This window comes from Rhinopithecus bieti, unplaced genomic scaffold, assembly GCF_001698545.2.
Source record: "Rhinopithecus bieti isolate Rb0 unplaced genomic scaffold, ASM169854v2 scaffold_13029, whole genome shotgun sequence".
NCBI classification, from domain to species: Eukaryota; Metazoa; Chordata; class Mammalia; order Primates; family Cercopithecidae; genus Rhinopithecus; species Rhinopithecus bieti.
Genome location: NW_016807982.1, coordinates 3,683,327 through 3,703,692, shown reverse-complemented (window position 1 = coordinate 3,703,692; position 20,366 = coordinate 3,683,327). Strand labels below are relative to the sequence as shown.

At 38.2% G+C, this 20,366-nt stretch overlaps 1 protein-coding gene across 1 annotated transcript in view; it reads right to left on the bottom strand.

The window, feature by feature from the left end:
- Positions 1–20,366, bottom strand: part of AGO3 (argonaute RISC catalytic component 3) — a 129,996-nt gene that overhangs the window by 89,339 nt on the left and 20,291 nt on the right. The window contains exon 3 of the mRNA XM_017884480.1: positions 4,164–4,284. Within this exon, the coding sequence (XP_017739969.1) occupies positions 4,164–4,284 (121 nt within the window). The remainder of the gene's footprint in view (positions 1–4,163; positions 4,285–20,366) is intronic.

The following is a 20,366-nucleotide window of genomic DNA, read 5'->3' as shown; positions in this document are numbered from 1 at the left end:
AGGTCAGGAGTTCGAGACCAGCTTGGCCAACATGGTGAAAGCCCGCCTCTACTAAAAATACAGAATTAGCCGGGCGTGGTGGCACGTCTGTAATCCCAGCTACTTGGGAGGCTGAGGCACAAGAATTATTTGAACTCAGGAGGCAGAGGGTGCAGTGAGCCAAGATTGCATCACCGCACTCTAGCCTGGGCAACAGAGTGAGACTCCGTCTCAAAAAAAAAAAAAAAAAAAAAAATTTACTCCTGTAATCCCAGCACCTTGGGATGCTAAGGCAGGAGGACTGCTTGAGCCAGGGAATTTTAAACCAACCTAGGCAACAGAGCAAGACCTAGTCTCTACAAAAAATTAAATTAGCCAGGTGTGGTGGTGTACATCAGCTGCTTGGGAGGCTGAGGTAGTAGGATCGTTTGAGCCTGAGACGTTGAGGCTGCAGTGAGCCGTGAGTGTGCCAATGAACTCCAGCCTGGGTTACAGAGCGAGACCCTGTCTAAATAAATAAATAAATAAAAATGGAAGGAAAAATTAAAACAGAATATCATAAACAGAATCAAATGAACCCAAATAAATTTCAAATAAATAACATTACCACATTGAAAGAAAAGAAAAAGGAAGCACTAATTCAAGTAACTCTTGAACACAGTATGTATACTGCCGACAGTCTTCATTCCAGGGGTAGAGAAAGGGTGGATTTAGAAGAATTGCATACAAAATAAAGCCTTGAATTCATTAGCAGGTTTCTGTTCTGTAGTGGTCTGAGTACAGTAATTCACAAACTATTTTATATGTACTGTAGGACTGAGCAAATGAGAAGGAGTGGTGATGCTTTGAGGAGCCAGGAATCTAAAGAAGAAAGATACAGATATGGAATGGAGTGAGGAAAGGAAAAATCCCATGGAGTATAGACTGGAATTGGAAGAATCAAGTGTGAACTCATGATTTCCTATATATATATGTGTGTGTCAGATTTACCATATAAAATGTAATATGTTTTTGTTGTCTGTTTTATTTATTTATCTACTTTCTATATATTTCCTACCTCTATCCATTGAAAGGGCTTAGAAGCACATATACCCCAGCAGCAGTGAACATACCAATACCCAGATTTTCATTTCAAAATTGCGTTTGCCAACTAAAAGAAACCAGAGATCCTCAGAGAAATGGTTAGTTGCAGGACTGCAGCAGAGAAAACATAAAATAAACCAGGAACATCTTGTGCCAGAAAGTAATGAAGTAGGGTCATGCACCACATAACGATTTTTGGTCAACAATGGACCACACATACACGGTGGTCCCATTAGATTATACTGAAGCTGCCTTATACAGGTGTACCATTTAAACAATCTTTTACAATGTATTTTTACTGCACCTTTTCTATATTTAGATACGTTTAGATACACAAATATTTACCATTGTCTTACAAGTGCCTACAGCATTCAGCATAGTAACATCCTATATAGGTTTATAGCGACAATGAGCCATATTATATGGTGTAGGTATGTAGAAAGCTATACCACTTAGGTTTGTGTAAGTATATTATGTGATGATAGCACAATGACAAAATTGCCCAAGGACACATTTCTCAGAGCATATCCTCATTGTTTTAGGTGATGCAGGACTGTATTCCCCAAAAAGTGTCATTTCAAAAGGACACAGGAGTCAGCTTAAAAGAGTTCCCACCGGCCAAATCTGGGACAATCTGGGCAGTGAAATCAATAAACAGAGTAAAAAAAAATAATTCTCCCTTACAGCAGATTAATGAATATATGGAGAAGGAATGACAGAATTAGAAAATCATCACTTCTACATAGTAATAATCCTTTCAAGCAAGAATAATCAATTGCCAAGCAAGAATAATCAAAATCTAATGAACAACAGGATCCTTAAAAGTATTTCCCATTCAAAATTAAAAACTTCTGTGTATCAACAGATGCAATCAACAGAGTGAAAAGGCAATCTGCGAAATGTAAGAAAAGGTTTGCAAATTATGTATCTGACAAGAAGTTAATGTCCAGAATATAAATAGTTAATATCCAGAATATAGAAATTAATATCCAGAATATATATAAAGAACTCCTACAATGGTATTCATCACTTTAGCTAAAAAAACAAAAAATCTAAAAATAAAGAACTCCTACAACTCACTACCCAAAACTCCAAAAAACAACTCAGTTCAAAAAACGGGCAACAGACTTGACTACACATTTCTCCAAAGAAGATATACAAATGGCCAATAAGCCTACAAAGTTATACTCAACATCACTAATTGTTGGGGGACATGCAAATCAAAACCACAATGAGATATCATCTCACGCCCATTAGGATGGCTACTATTAGAAAACAAAACAAAACAAAAAACAGAAAACAAGTGTTGGCATGGAAGTGAGAGTTTGGAACTCTTGTTCACTGTTGGTGGGAATGTAAAATGATGCAGCCATTCTGGAAAACAATATAGCAGATTCTCAAAAAATTAATAATTATCACATGACCTGGCAATTTACTTCTGGGTATATATCTAAAGAACTGAAAGCAGAGTTCAACATTTTTACATCTATGTTCACAGCAGGATTATTTGCAGTAGCCAAAAGGGGTCCACTGATGCATGAAAAGATAAACCAAATGTGTTATATATATACAATGGAATATTATTCAGCCTTGAAAAGGAGATTCTAATACATGCAAAAATGTGGATAAACTGTGAAATAAGCCAGTCATAAAAAGACAAACAATCTATGATTTCACTTATATGAGGAACCCAGAATAGTCAAATTCAGAGACAGAAAGTACTATGGTGGTTGCCAAGGCTGAGGGGAGGGAGCAACGGATACTGTTTAATGGATATGGAGTTTCAGTTTTGTAAGATAAAGACAATTCTGGGGATGGATGGTGATAACAATTATACAACAATGTAAATGTGCTTAATACCACTGAAATGTTCCTTAAAATGGTTAAGACAGTAAATTTTATGTTACATATGTTTTATCACAATTACAAAAAGAATCTCCCTACAAGATGCTTATTAACTACAAGGAGAAAAAGAATACCCCAATAGGAGAAAACTGGCAGACATCAATTTAATCAACTGACCAAAGTTAACATCACCAATAATTACCAATAATGGAACAAATACATACTGTGTGCTTCCTGATATGACGCACTGATAAGGAAAAATGGTTATATAATATTCCTGCCAATAATGCATAACCAGAATGTAATCAAGGGGAAGTATCAGACAAACCCAGACTGGGGGACATTCTACAAAATAACTTGCCTATAATCTTCAACAATGTTACTGTCATGAAAGAAAAAAAAAGGCTGGGGAAAGAAAGACATGGTATTTGTATCATGATCTTGGATTGGATTCTGTAACAGAGGGGGAAAAAATACTAAAGGGCATCATTGGAAAAATTGGTAAAACTGGAATTTGTATTGTTGCTTAAATAAGAGTATCATATCAATGTTAAATTTAATGAACCTGATAACTGTACAAGGGTTTTTATCATTGTTCTTAGGAATATACATTCAAGTATTAAATACTGGCCAAACATGGTGGCGTTCCCAAAATCCCAGAACTTTGGGAGGCTGAGCTGGGTGGATTACTTGAGGTCAAGTTTGAGACCAGTATGGCCAACATGGCAAACCTTGTCTCTACTAGAAATACAAAAAATTAGCCAAGAGCGGTATCACGTGTCTGTAATCCCAGCTACTCAGGAGGATGAGGCACAAGAATCGCTTGAATCTGGGAGGAGGAGGTTGCAGTGAGCCGAAATCACACCACTGCACTCCAACCTAGATGACAAAGCGAGACCCTGTCTCAAAATAAATAAATAAAATAAAATAAATATTAATGGGGCATGGTATATGCAATCTACTTGTGAATGGTTCAGGAAAAAATAAGTATATATATACAAGAGAGAAAGAAAAAAAATAAAACAAATGTGGAAATGTTTAGAACCTCAGTGAATCTAGGTAAAGGGTGTATGAGAGTTCTCTGCATGATTCCTGCAACTTTTCTGTAAGTTTGAAATTATTTCAAAACAAAAAGTTAAAAACAATCAGTGATAAATACTCACATACATATGGATTGTAATAAAAATGGTAATAAATGCGTGTAAAATGAGACACTTCAAAAATATACCTTTCCAACACAGAAATGCATATCTTACCCCTGTAGTTGCCACAGGAAGTGGATTGGCGGTGTAAAGACTTCTTTTTCCATCATAAACTGGTCTACGGTCTCCAAATATAGTTACTTTAAAATGCTGAACCATTGAGTCAACCACCTCCCTAAAGAAGGGAAACAATACATTCACATAATCCTCTGCAAGATGAAATACAAAAATATTAACAGAAGTAATTGCTGCCACTGTTTAAGGCTGTCAAAATTCTAAAAGACACTCAAATATGATAAAGATTTTGCTTTTAGAACCCTGGCTTAAGACACCAAAAAGATTGATTATTGCCAAAAGATGGCATACATTTCACTAGACAGAGAAGAATGAATGAAGCGAGCATATTACTTAATTCCAGGACACATTTGACCTGCAAAATATTCTTAGAAACTGATTCAAAATCTCTTTCACCATCTCTAAGCACTCCCTAACATATTCACTTCTTTCTCCAAGAGTAGATATTCTTTCCTCTGTACTAAAAAAGCACCTAGTACATATCTCTATTAAAACACTTTCTCTATTATAATGATAATATATTTCAATTCTTCTGTGAGCCTCTTGAGAGCAGCAAACATACCTGTATTCCTTTCTTCTCCCATCCTTATAGTACCTAGCTAGTAAAGATATCATAAAACCTCCATTTTTACCCAGCAAACATTTGATCCAATGTAACTGACATAGAAAGATATTCAAGACTTATATATTTAAAGCTTACAGACTATATAGGGAATACCAATTTTTCACAAATCAACATTTATTTTTTGTACACACATTTGTAAAAGCAGAGTAAAGATACCTGAAAGGATATATTCCAAATGGTGGTTACCTCTGGGTCGCTTTTATTTTGTTTATAAAATCTAAATATATTACAATGAGAATGTATTCACATAGTACTGATATAACGTAAAACTAATTTAAAAGATTCAAGGCCAGGCACAGTGGTTCATGCCTGCAATCCCAGCACTTTAGGAGGGCAAGGCGGGTGGATCATCTGAGGTCGGGAGTTCAAGACCAGCCTGACCAACACGGAGAAACCCTGTCTCTACCAAAAATTCAAAATTAGCCAGGCACAGTGGTGCATGCCTGCAGTCCCAGCTACTTGGGAGGCTGAGGCAGGAGAATCGCTTGAACCCAGGAGGTGGAGGTTGTTGTGAGCCGAGATCACGCCATTGAACTCCTGCCTGGGCAACAAGAGCGAAACTCTGTCTCAAAAAAAAAACAAAAAACAAAACTCAAATCTAACTCAGTTAAGTGGGGCAGGAACCCAGCATTTTCTGGAACAACAAAAACATCAAGCTGACTTGATACCCAGAGTGATTTTCTACATGGCACAAAGTTTCTATTTTTTTCCACCCTTTTCAATTTTGTTTTACTGGAACTACTGAAAACAGTATCAAGTCTCTTCTAGAGTAAATTTTACAACAAATACTTGATTCACCTATTCATTTTTTAGTTCAAAGCAAATTTCAATGATTTTCTGCCATTTTAAGTTTTCCTTTGTGGCCATTATTACTAAATCTGGTTTCTTTCTTTTCTTTTCTTTTCTTTCCTTTCCTTTTTTTTTTTTGAGACAGTGTCTTGCTCTGTCACCCAGGATGGAATGCAGTGGTGCGATCTCGGCTCACTGCAACCTCCGCCTCCCGGGTTCAAGCAATTCTCCTGCCTCAGCCGCCCAAGTAGCTGGGATTACAGGCGCGCGCCATCACGTCCAGCTAATTTTTGTACTTTTAGTAGAGACGGGGTTTCACCATATTGGCCAGGCTGGTCTTGAACTCCTGACCTGGTGATCCGCCCGCCTTAGCCTCCTAAGGTGCTGGTTTCTTACGTGAAATTTTACAGATCTAATTTTTTGGGATGTTTTAACCATTCTGTCATTTTTTTTTTTTTTTACACAACAGTAACCTGGTATAATTTCAACCTTACCAATTCTGGGAAACCCAACCAAATCACTCTAAGGATCAAAATGGAGGAGACTGAAATAGCAGGACCAAAACATGTTAGGAATAAAAAATATCCTGCTTTAACTTAAACAGATTTACAAGAAAAAAAAAAAAACATCAAGAAGAGGGCAAAGGACATGAACAGACACTTCAAAAGAAGACATACATGCAGCCAACAAGCATATGAAAAAATGCTCAACATTACTGATCATTAGAGAAATACGAATCAAAACCACAATGAGATACAATCTCATGCCAGTGAGAATAGCTACTATTAAAACGTCAAAACATGAGACGTTGGCAAGGTTGTGGAGAAAATGGAATGTATACACACTGTTGGTGAGAGTGTAAATTTGTTCAACCATTGTGGAAAGCAATGTGGCAATTCCTCAAAGATGTAAAAACAGAACTACCATTTAACCCAGCAATCCCGTTACTAGGTATATACCCAAAGAAATATAAATTTTTCTATCATAAAGATATATGCATGTGTATGTTCATTGCAGCACTATTCAGAATAGCAAAGACATGGAATCAACGTAAATGCCCATCAATGGTACACTGGATTAAGAAAATGTGGTACATATACACCAAGGAATACTATGCAGTCACAAAAAAGAATAAGATAATGTACTCTGCAGAACATGTATGGAGCTAGAGGCCGTTATCCTTAGCAAATTATCGCAGGAATAGAAACCCAAATACCGCATGCTCTCACTTAATAAGTGGGAGCTAAATGATGAGAACATATGGACCCACAGAGGAGAACTATAGACACTGGGGTCTACCAGAGGGTGGAGGGTGGGAGGAGGGAGCGTATCAGGAAAAATAACTAACGGGTACTAGGCTTAATACCTGGGTGACAATAAACCCCTGTGACACAAATTTACCTATATAACAAACCTGTACATATACCTCTGAACTTAAAATAAATATATATATACATATGTTCATACATAAATGTATACTTACATATCAAAGCAGGATATATACATACACATATACAATTTTTTGCTACAATTTTGGCAAAAAAAATACATATATATCCTGCTTTGATGCCTAACACATAGTATATCCTCAATAAATGCTCTAACAGTGAATAACCTATCTCAATGAAATGCTGGAACTTCCAATGGAATGTATCTTAGGCTGAATTCAACACATCTCGTCAGAGTTAAATGTGGTTATCTTCTGTTTGCTACTCCTCTTTAATTAATAGTATCTCCATCTTCCCAGTTACCCAGATTCAAAACTTGGCTCATCTCTTCACCCAACTGGTTGTTGACACCATGTCTTTGCAGTATTTCTTATACCAGTTCTTTACTTTCCATTCCCAATTTCCACAATCCTAAAGAAAATCCTCATGTCCTCGTACCTAGATTATTTTAAGTTTCTTTTTTATGTTCTTAGTCTTTTTTTTTTAAACTCCAACCCAATTTACATTCACTGTTAAATAAGTTCCCAAGTCCCACTTTTATTCCTCAGGTACAAATTTTTTTTTTTTTTTTTGAGACGGAGTCTCGCTCTGTCGCCCGGCTGGAGTGCAGTGGCCGGATCTCAGCTCACTGCAAGCTCCGCCTCCCGGGTTTACGCCATTCTCCTGCCTCAGCCTCCCGAGTAGCTGGGACTACAGGCGCCCGCCACCTCACCAGGCTAGTTTTTTGTATTTTTTAGAGTAGAGACGGGGTTTCACAGTGTTAGCCAGGATGGTCTCGATCTCCTGACCTCGTGATCCGCCCGTCTCGGCCTCCCAAAGTGCTGGGATTACAGGCTTGAGCCACCGCGCCCGGCCAGGTACAAAATATTTAATCATACTCCTCAGTTCACAGTGTGTATCATCATCTGTATTAATACCTCTCTTCTAACTGATTCATTTCTTTCCATCTCTATATCCTATCCCCATTCCCCTTCCCAGGAAGTTATTCTAATTTGTTTGACAAACATTCTTCTATTTCTATGTTTTCCTACTTTTACCCTCTGCATTAGATGTTTTAAAACCTATTGATGTTGCTTGTTGTGGTATATTTATTATAGTATATCTATTTTTATTATTTTTAAAAGATTTATCTGTAAAAAACTGGTTGTACACAATTTCAGTGACTTGGTTCATTGTTTCTGATTGATGCAAAGTACTCCACATGTTGTCTATCCACTCCCGCAGCATTGCAGATTCACAGTATCTTTAATTGCCAGTCATCAAAAACAATGTTGAAATGAATTATCTCCTTACATGTCCCCTTACGAACCCATGTGAGAATTAATCTCTGCTTATAGACCCAGAAACAGACTGTTAGGTCAAAGTGAATCTTATCAAGAAAATGATGAATTGTCAAATTGTTCTCAAGACTGACTACACTAATCGGCACTCCTTGAGGCTCCTATTTCCCCGTGTCCAGCCAGTATGTAGCATTATCTAGCTTTGCTTTCTAATTTTTGTTAGCCTAATCGGTATAAACTAAAAGAATGTTTTAATTTAGACTTCTCTTATTACTAATGAATTTGAGAACTTCATCAAATTAAATTTCCCTTATGACTTCAAGCTTTTGAGGTATTAAGAAATACTTTCCTAATACTAAGTCACAAAGATAAATCATGTTTTATTAACTTTATAGTTTTGTCTACATTATTTTGGTTCTTCTTTATAAACAGCAAGGACCCAATTTTATTTAACTCCATCTAGTGAGCAGGTTTCTTCATGCCACCTACTAAATCAAGCTTATACTTAACTAATCAATTTGTAATGGCATTTTTATCTCATTCACTTCTCATATATAAATCAATCTGAGTTCTCTATACTGTCCCAGTGTTCTGTTTGTCTGTTCTTGTGCCAGTACCATATGTTTTCTTCTTTTTTTTTGAGACGGAGTCTCGCTCTGTCACCCAGGCTGCAGTGCAGTGGCGAGATCTTGTATCACTGCAGCTCCGCCTCCTGGGTTCATGCCATTCTCCTGCCTCAGCCCCCCGAGTAGCTGTGACTACAGGCACCTGCTACCACGCCCAGCTAATTTTTTGTATTTTTAGTAGAGATGGGGTTTCACCGTGTTAGCCAGGATGGTCTCAATCTCCTGACCTCGTGATCCACCCACCTCGGCCTCCCAAAGTGCTGGGATTACAGGCGTGAGCCACCACGCCTGGCCAGTACCATATGTTTTCACTATTACTAGAGTGTTTATTATGGGGCAGGGTAAGTTTCCTACTTTTTCTAAGTATACTTGAACACTGGAATAATTTTCTACCTTAGAAAACTATCAATACCATACAGAAAGGAAGCATATCTAGTGCCCTACATACAGTAAGTAATTAATAAACACCTGTTGGCTAAGAAACCTCCAACAACATATACTTGGAGGACATGACTAGCATGTTAAAAACATAAATTAGTATGTTAAAAGCTACTAACTGCAACAATGAACAAAATGAAGAAGAAACATAATAAGGGTAACTGTAATACCTAAACACTTACGTCTGAACACTTCAATTGTAATAAGAACAAATTAGAAAATCTCAACTTACCCACTGCTGCTGTGGAAAAGGGCTCTAAATGACTACAAGCCCCAAATGAGCTAACAGTATGATGTGGCTTCCTCAAAAGTAAAAAACTGAGGTTGCATATATTTAAGTACTCAGATAACCCACTTAATAAGGCAGGTAACTATCCTACCATATATTAAAACAGATCATTTTACATCTTGGAGTACTCTGTTGAATTTGTGAAAATGTAAGACCCTAAAATTCAAATATAACGAGAAGGAGGCAATCCTCATAGAAAATCATGTAATATGAGTAAAAATAAATCAAACCAAGGATTTTTAGTCTGGAATAGGAAAGACTCAAAAGAAAATTACAGAATAAGTCTTTGGCTATTTTGATAGATTGTCATGTGAAAAACTGAGTAGAAAGAACTAGGAAAAATAGTTGGAACACTAGACAGATTTTGGAGCAAAATTTTCACGATTTTCTAACCACCAGTTATTCAAAAGTAAATTACACTACCTTATAAAGTACCTGAGTTCATCTTTGCTAGAACTGTTCAAAGAGCTGTCAAATTTAAGATTAAAATGAAATATCTGCGATACCCTCTTATAGTAAAATTTAATTTTAAAAATACCAAATAATGAAACGTCGTAAATTTTATCACGGTAAATCGTATCATGGCATTAAATATTACTCTTATGAATAATTACACTTACATTTGACAATTTAATTCAGAGTCCTAAGGAAAAAGTATTGGAATTCTATAGTATGCTGGTCAATTTTTTCACTCGACAGTTTTTTAAGTTCATAACTGACAAAACCTATGCTACAAAGAGAGTCATCTTTCATGAGGGCCACGAGTTATTATTTTTTTTAACCTCTCACTAATATGATGCAATTAATTCATATATTTAGAATTTTTTTTTTAAAGAGATGGGGTCTCACTATGTTGCCCATGCTGGTCTCGAACTCCTGGGTTCAAGCAATCCTCCTGTCTCAGCCTCCCAGCGTGTTGAGATTACACGTGTGAGCCACCGTGCCTGGCCAGATTCATATATTTAGACTTTTAGCGAAAAAAAAAAATTTTTTTTTTGAGACCAGGTCTTGCTCTGTTGCCCAGACTCGAGTGCAGTGATGTGATCATAGCTCACTGTAACCTAGAACTCTTGGGCTCAAGTGATCCTCCTGCCTTGGCCTTCTGATTAACTGGGAATATAGGCATCCAGCATATTTTAGTGTGCAAGCTAACAAAATGACAAACCTAGGGAGAGCAAATTCTCATTTCTTATCTTAAAGGATATTATGGAAAAGCGTAGTTTATTAGAATCTTTAACAGGTAGGCATGTAGAACTAGAGAAAAAAACTCTTTAAAATAGTAATTTATCTAGTGTCCTAAGCCATCTAGTCAGCTACAGTAGCAAAGGTGCTATTGTATTACAATGAAACTTGGAATTGGGAAACTACCAACCTGAGAAACCTTTAAAATATATGATAATATAAGTACTGAAATAAGTAGGCATGAGTTTTTAGTCCCATTCTGTCAGTAAGTCGTTAAGAAAGTTATTTAACCTCTCTGATTTGAGTTTATCAATAAAATGAGGTAACAGTCTCAGGAAACAAATAGGATATTAATGAAAATAATTTGGAGATTAAAAAAGCAAACATGTATAATATTTTTCTATTAAAATTTAAGCATAATTATCTCACAAATATATTTTAAGAATTATACTGAAGTCTTCCAAATAACAAATGAATACACTACAATGTTTTAGCATCAAAATACAGTAAATTAACACAAAAAATGAATAATTCTGGTAATTAACATAAACTGATAACTGGGTTTCCTCTATATTTTATGACATTAGTCTTTTATTATAACAACAGGGTTAGGAGTGGAATCTTTTGTTCAAATATAGTACTTTTAGCAAAATATTTAAGTGTATATTGTTAAACCAGTTCTTAGCTTACCATAAGTAGTAAAACTAGACTAATAAAAATACATAAAATATTTTAACTTCTAAAACAATGATTGGGAAAGTAATTTGGGAAACAAAATCTGAGTAAACACGGATAAGAACGTCTAACGAATCTTTAGTGGCTTCCTTTCACTAATAACCTTAGTCTGAGAAGAAAAGAATACTTGCAGAATTACACTGTGGTGCGTTTTTTAGAACGTCAAGCTAGAATTTAAGAAACCTTAAGAATAACTGGTAATTACTCCAAAAATGAAATCTACCTGCATACATTAGATCTTCTAAAGGGGTACAGCCTATTCTACTACCCTTACCTCAATCACTACTTCCTACATTCTGATACCAACTCTTTTGACTCCATCATGCTCTGGTGCACAGACTATAAAGTAAAATTTAATAGTAATTTCATTAAGTCCCATTTTACCACCTGACTTATACAGCAGAAAAATGGTAGGAGGGAGAAACTTTAATGTAAAAAAGAGGAAAGCAAATTATTTTCCTGTGAGTTGTAATTACTGTAAGCTTACAGAGATCCACCACCATCTCACTTTATTAGGTACCTCTTAATTCTCTGCTCTCAAAAGACAGAATGAAAAATATTATTCTAGTCTACAGAAGATAACATGAAAGAATATTTTCCCCAAAAGTTGACTGACATTATCCATGGCTACAATAAATGACTGTGTCACTACAGTATAGACAGAAAGAAGATTGCTAAAGTATAACAAAATGTCAAAATCATCCAGAGGTTTACAAAACACAACAAAAACAGCTGGCAGTCTCTCTTTGTATCCTTCCAATCTCTAACTTATCTTTGTAACTCTGTGGTTATTAGCAGAGAAGGTAGCCAATAAATACTTAGCAACAAGATAAACTTAAAGGTATGCAAAATAGAGAAGAGAGGGATTATATTTTAGATCTTTTTTCTTTTTTCTTGTTTTTTTTGAGACCAGGTCTGGCTCTGACGCCCAGGCTGGACTGCAGTGGTGCAATCCCAGCTCACAGCAACCTCTGCCTCCTGGGCTCAAGCCATCCGCCTGTCTCAACCTCCCGAGTAGTTGGAACCACAGGAGTGTGCCACCATGCCCAGCTAATTTTTGTATTTCTTGTAGAGATGGGGTTTCACCATGTTGCCCAGGCTGGTCTTGAACTCCTGAGTTAAAGTGATCCATCTGCTCACCTCGGCCTCCCAAAGTGCTGGGTAGAATGGATTTTTTTTTTTTTTTTTGATGCGGACTCTTACTCTGTCACCTAGACTGGAGTGCAATGGCGTGATCTCGACTCACTGCAACCTCTACCTCTCGGGTTCAAGCAATTCTTCTGACTCAGCCTCCCGGGTAGCTGGGATTACAAACATGCACCACCATGCCTGGTTAATTTTTTTATTTTTAGTAGAAACAGGATTTCACCATGTTGGCCAGGCTGGTCTCGAACTCCAGACCTCGTCATCTGCCTGCCTTGGCCTCCCAAAGGGCTGGGATTACAGGCGTGAGCCACCGCACCCAGTCAGGATAAATTTTTAATACTTTTTTATTTTTTTAAAGATACAGATCTTGTTCTATCACCCAGAAGATGGAGTGCAGTGGTTCAATCATGGCTCACTGCAGCTTCCACCTCCTGAAGTGAGCAATCCCCTCACCTCAGCCTCCTGAGTAGCTAGGACTATAGGTATACACCATTATATCTGGCTAATTTTTACATTTTTCATACAGAAGGGGTCTCCCTATGTTGCCCAGGCTGGCCTCGAAATCCTGGCCTCAAGCACTCCTCCTGCCTTGGCCTCCCAAAGTGCTGGAATTATAGGCCTCACATGTGCCACTGCACTTGGCCAAAATTTTAACACTCTATAATATAAAATCGATACTGAGCATTTTTGCTTTTTTGAGATGGAGTCACACTCTGTTGCCCAGGCTGGAGTGCAGTGGCACAATCTCTGCTCACTGCAACCTTCACCTCCCAGGTTCAAGCAATTCTTGTGCCTCAGCATCCCCAGTAGCTGGGATTACAAGAGCCTGCCACCACGCCCAGTTAATTTTTGCATTTTTAGTAGAGACGGGGTGTCACCATGTTAGCCAGGTTGGTCTCGAACTCCTGACCTCAAGTGATCTGCCTGCCTCAGCCTCACAAAGTACTGGGATTACAGGCATGAGCCACTGCGCCCACCTCATATAGAGCATTTTACTACACACCATCTTTGTAGTCATTTCATATGTGAATTCTTTTTATCAGGCCACTGACTTCTTTTTTTTGTTTTTGAGACAGTCTCGCTCTGTTGCCCAGGCTGGAGTGCAGCGGTATGATCTCAGCTTACTGCAACCTTCACCTTCTGGGTTCAAGCAATTCTCGTACCTCAGCCTCCCAAGTAATCCAAGCTGGGATTACAGGCGTGTACCACCATGCACGGCTAATTTTTGTATTTTTAGTAGAGATGGGGTTTCACCATATTGGCCAGGCTGGTCTCAAACTCTTGGGTTCAAGTTATCTGTCCACCTTGGCCTCCCAAAGGGCTGGGATTACAAGCATGAGCCACTGCGCCAGGCTGGGCTACCAACTTCTTAGCCATGTGTAATGGTGAATTTTCAGTGTTTACACGACTGGCTTTGTTTAGCATTTGCCACTGTACTCAAATTTTGTTCCTTGAAAATCATGATCCTTAAGGCCAGGTGTAGGGGCTCACGCCTGTAATCCTAGCACTTTGGGAGGCTGAGGTGGGCAGACTGCCTAAGCTCAGGAGTTTGAGACCAGCCTGGGCATCCCAGTGAAATCCCATCTCTGCTAAAAATACAAAAAAATTGGCCAGGCATAGTGACGTGCACCTGTAGTCCCAGCTACTCAGGAGGCTGAGACAGGAGAATTGCTTGACCCCGCAAGACGGAGGTTACAGTGAGCCCAGATCACGTGATCATGCCACTGAACTCCAGCCTGGGCGACAGAGCGAGACTCCATCTCCAAAAGAGAAAAAAACAAAAAGAAAGAAAATCATGATCTTTATCTTGCCTTTTCTGAAATAGCTTCTACTTTGTCCTGGTTCTCCTATCTTTTCAATCTCTGTGTGTCTTCACTGGCAAACCTGAAATAATATTATCTCAGAGATCTAGTCTCAGTTGTTTTATGTTTACATACTTCTCCAGTTTTTAACTATCACCTACATGCTGATGAATCACAATCTCCATTTTGACTTATCACCTGACACTTAGCTAGACACTTATTTCCAATAACCTACTGAACTTCTGCCATTTTGATGTTTCTTATGCAATTCATCCTCTAAATATTCAAACTAGTATATAAAAACGTGGTCCCTTCAGAATCTGTATTTCTGTTAAAACCATTACTAATGCACAAGCTAGGAACTATGAAGCCATCCTTATTACTATCCTTTCCTTACATACCTAAATTGTTCATTCTTTTCTTTTTTTTTTTTTTTTCAGGCGGAGTCTCGCTCTGTCACCCGGACTGGAGTGCAGTAGCCGGATCTCAGCTCACTGCAAGCTCCGCCTCCCGGGTTTACGCCATTCTCCTGCCTCAGCCTCCCGAGTAGCTGGGACTACAGGCGCCCGCCACCTCGCCCGGCTAGTTTTGTATTTTTTAGTAGAGACGGGGTTTCACCGTGTTAGCCAGGATGGTCTCGATCTCCTGACCTCGTGATCCGCCTGTCTCGGCCTCCCAAAGTGCTGGGATTACAGGCTTGAGCCACCGCGCCCTGCCTCATTCTTTTTCTAAATCTTCCATCTATGCCCTCCATCATCATTATTGCCACTGTGTCTTTGAACATATTATCTATAATCCAGAAAAATATGTACCAGAGGTGCCAAGGGGTATGCTGAAGTATGAAGAAAAATTAGATGTATTTATATTTAATTTTCATCGAACAATTAGGAATTAAGATTTACTAATATTCATGAATATGGATTGATACTGGTGCCTTCACTTACTCCATATTAGATGGTCAGGTGCAACACACGGTACACCAGGAATCCTAGAAGAGTAACGGGAGTTCTGCAACACATAAGAGTTAAGGTCAGACACAGTGGCTCACGCCTGTAATTCCAACACTTTGGGAAGCCGAGGTGTGCAGATCGCTTGAGACCAGGAGTTCAAGGTCAGCCTGGGCAACATGGCGAAATCCTGTTTCTACAAAAAATACAAAAATGAGCCAGGCATGGTGGTATGTGCCTACAGCCCCAGCTACTATGGAGGCTGAGGTGGGAGGATTGCTTGGGCCCAGGAAGTCGAGGCTGCAGTAAGCCCTGTTCACACCACTGCACTCCAGCCTTGGTGACAGAGTGAGACTCTGTCTCAATTTAAACAAACAAACAAAAAAAGAGTTAACAGTGGACTTCTCGTTTATTCATTTTTGGCATGCTGCAACTTTTTATAGTTTAAGTGTGTGACACACATTCAGTCAGGGTTTTTTGTACCATTAATCTGAAAAGTTCAAGTTATTTAAATATATTTTTAAATAGTTTATTTCAAAATTTTCTTTCTCACCCTTAATTTTTCCATAGTTACATATTAAAACAGTAGTACCCATCAATAAATTATAGTTTTTGAAATGTGTGTGCATTTATATCTATACGTATTTTTTTAGTACATGGTCAAACAAGTTTTAATTAATAGGAGGTGTGATCAATGGTTTGAAGACCACTGACCTAGACTACTACAACAGCCTTCTAAATGTTCTCCAGGACTCAAGTCTTTCTCATCTCTCATTCACCACACTGTCATCAAGTATGGTCCTAAATACAGATGTTCTTCATTTGCTTAAAAGGTTCCACTGGCTCTCTACTATTTCTGAATTCACAAGCCTTAGAATGGATTTAAGATTCTTGATAACCTACTCCCGAGCTAACTTTTCAGACTCAGCTCTAGTTACTCTATTTATACTGGCCTGTTTCTGTTACACCAACATGTCACACCTTTGCTCATGCTCTCTATATGGATTATTCTTTCTCCCTGTACACTGGACAACTTCATGTTGTAGCATATATCAGTAGAGCAGGTGCTGCATAACTTTTCAGTCAATTACAGACCATATACATGATGGTGGTCCCATAAGATTATATATTTTTACTGTACCTTTTGTGATACAACTATTTTGCTCAAATACCATGTAATATACCACATCCTCCTCCTTGCCCAAAGGCAGGAATCATTACTCTTTCATCACAGTACATAATGTGCATATCACAGAATTTGTCACTCCATATGGAATTTAAAATCTTTAAAGAGATCATGTTTTATCTATCTTGTTATTGCTAGAACCTAGCACAGTGCCTGACACAAAACAGGAGTAAACAGTTAATGAAAACATAGAGAAGATCCAAAAATGATCTTTAAATTTCTATATATCCTGTAAATCTAGTACCAATAGCATAGTACCTTGGAATAAACATGTGGTAAGTTCAGATAAATGGTTTAAATAGATTTAAGTTAACCTAACAAAAAAACTGGAGCAGGTTAAAGTAAACAAATCAAGGTACATTCATACAATAGAACACTATACAGCTATTATAATTTATATCTACACAAATAGGTAGATGTTGGTAAAAATACCTATGTACTAGTCCCTTGTGTGTAAACATTTGTTAATTTATGAAAGTATCTTCAAATTTCAACTATATTATCGGAATGTTAGTCAAAAGGCTAATTTCTACTTAGTATTGTATTTAGACGCCACTCTAAAAGAATTTCGAGATGTGAAATAATTACCATCTGTTAGCTTTCCTATCTTCCAAGTGATTAAAAGGAAAATAAAACTTGTTTATTAGCTGACATATTTTGTATAATAGTTTCCCCAAGACCACTAAACACTCAAAACTACACCATTTGGTTTTTACTGGTAGTGTTTTCTGAAGTATGTCGTCTAAATCATTTTAAGCAGAAGTATGCCCTTCTATAGATATGACAACAAAATCACAAGCGACAAAAGAAAAAATAAGTTAGACATCATCAAAATTTAAAAAGTTTGTGCTTCAGGCCGAGCGCGGTGGCTCAAGCCTGTAATCCCAGCACTTTGGGAGGCCGAGACGGGCGGATCACGAGGTCAGGAGATCGAGACCATCCTGGCTAACACGGTGAAACCCCGTCTCTACTAAAAAAACACAAAAAACTAGCCGGGCGAGATGGCGGGCGCCTGTAGTCCCAGCTACTCGGGAGGCTGAGGCGAGAGAATGGCATAAACCCGGGAGGCGGAGCTTGCAGTGAGCTGAGATCCGGCCACTGCACTCCAGCCTGGGTGACAGAGCGAGACTCCGTTTCAAAAAAAAAAAAAAAAAAAAAGTTTGTGCTTCAAAGGACACCATCAAGACAGTGAACACACAACATGTATAAACAGAAAAATTTTGCAAATCATATATCTAATAAGGGACTTTTATCTAGAACACATAATGAACTTCTATAACTCAATAACAAAAGACAAATAACCCAATTTAAAATGGGCAGCCAGGCACAGTGGCTCATGCCTGTAATCCCAGCACTTTGGGAGGGTGAGGCGGGTGAATCACCTGAGGTCAGAGGTTTGAGACCAGCCTGGCCAATATAGTGAAACCCCATCTCTACTAAAAACTACAAAACTTAGCCAGGCATGGTGGTGTTCACCTGTAGTCTCTGCTACTCGGGAGGCTGAGGCAGGAGAATTGCTTGAACCTGGGAGGTGGAGGTTGCAGTGAGCTGAGATTCTGCCACTGCACTCCAGCCTGGGCAATAGAGTAAGACTCTGTCCCAAAAAAAAATTAGCAAAGGACCTAAACAGACATTTCTCCAAAGAAAATATACAAATGGCCAATAAGTATATGAAAAAATGCTCAATATCAGTTATCAGGAAAATGCAAGTCAAAACGACAATGAGATACAACTTCACATCCACTAGGATGGCTGTAATTTTTAAAAAGACAAATAATAACAAATATTGGTGAGAATGTGGGAAAACTTATCTTCACACACTGCTAGTCGGAATGTAAAATGGTGCAGACACTTTCTTCTTCTTTTTTTTTTTCTTTTTAATAGAAATGGTGTCTCACTACATGCTCAGGCTGGTGTCGAATTCCTAGGCTCAAGAGATCCTTTTGCCTTAGCCTCCCAAAGTGTTGGGATTACAGGCGTGAGCCACCATGTCTGGCTGGTGCAGCCACTTTGGAAAAGAGTCTGGCAGCTTCTCAAAAGGTTAAACATAGAGTTATCATATGATATCACTCTTAGGTATATATCCAAAATAAATGAAAATGTATGTCCACACAAAATCCTGCATATGAATGTTTATCGCAGCATTACTTGTAGTAGCCAAAAATGGCAACAACCCAAATGTTCATCAAATGATGGATAAACAAAATGTATTATATCCATACAATGGAACAAAGTACAGTTATGCATCACTTAACAATGGGGATATGTTCTGGGAAATGCATTATCATTTTGTTGTGTGAACACCATAGAGTGTGCTTACACATACCTAGACAGTAGAGCCTACTACACAACTAAGCTATATGGTATGGCTTATTACTCCTGGGCTACAAACCTGTACAGCACACTACTATACTGAATACTGTAGGCAACTGTAACACAGCGGTATTTGTGTATCTAAACATAAAAAGGTACAATAAAAATACGATATTATAATCTTATGGGACCACCATCATATATGTGGTCTGTAATTGAAACGTTATGCAGTGCCTGAATATACTGATACATGCTACAACATGAATGAACCATGAAATCATTATGCAAAAAGAAGCTAGTCACAAAAGGCCACATGGTATATGATTCCATTTATAAGAACTATCCGGATGGACGCAGTGGCTCACACCTGTAATCCTAGCACTTTGGGAGGCCAAGGTAGGTGGATCATTTGAAGTCACAAGTTTGAGCCCAGGCAGGCCAACATGGTGAAATCCCGCCTCTACTAAAAATACAAAAATTAACCAGGCTTGGTGGCAGGTGTCTGTAGTCCCAGCTACTCAGGAGGCTGAGGCAGGAGAACTGCTTGAACTCAGGAGGTGGAGGTTGCAGTGAGCCGTGATCGAGCCACTGCACTGTAGCCTAGGTGACAGAGCAAGACTCTGTCTCGAAAGAAAAGAGAAAGAAAGAAAAGAAAGAAAGAAAAGAAAGAAAAGAAAGAAAAGAAAGAAAGAAAGAAAGAAAGAAAGAAAGAAAGAAAGAAAGAAAGAAAGAAAGAAAGAAAGAAAGAAAGCAAGCAGGCAGGCAGGCAGGCAGGCAGGCAGGGAGGGAGGGAAAGAAGGAAGGAAGGAAGGAAGGAAAGGAAGGAAGGAAGGAAGGAAGGAAGGAAGGGAAATAAAGAAAGGAAGGAGGAAGGGAGGGAGGGAAAGAAAGAAAGAAAGAGAAAAGAAAGAGAAAGGAAGGAAAGGAAAAAGAAAGAAAGAAGGAAAGAAAGGAAAGAAAAGAAAGAAAAAGGAAAAGAAAAGAAAGGAAAGAAGGAAACAAAGAAAGAAAGATCCAGAACAGGCAAATCTACAGAGAAAGAAAGTAGATTAGTGGTTGGCAAGGACTGTGGGGAGGTAGTAATGGGCAGTGACTGCTAATGAGTATGGGGTTTCTTTTTGAGAGGATGAAATGTTCTAAAATTAGATTGAAATAATGGCTGTACATCCTCTCTGGAAATATACTAAAAACCATTGAGGTGTACATTTTAAATGGGTGAATTATGGCATGTAAATTATATATCCATCAAGTTATTTAAAAGGAAATATGCCCCCTCTTGGCATACTATCCAACTATAACACTATAAAAATGACATTCCTAACAGCAGAAAAGGAGTTTCTTTTTTTTTTTTTTTGAGACGGAGTCTCGCTCTGTCA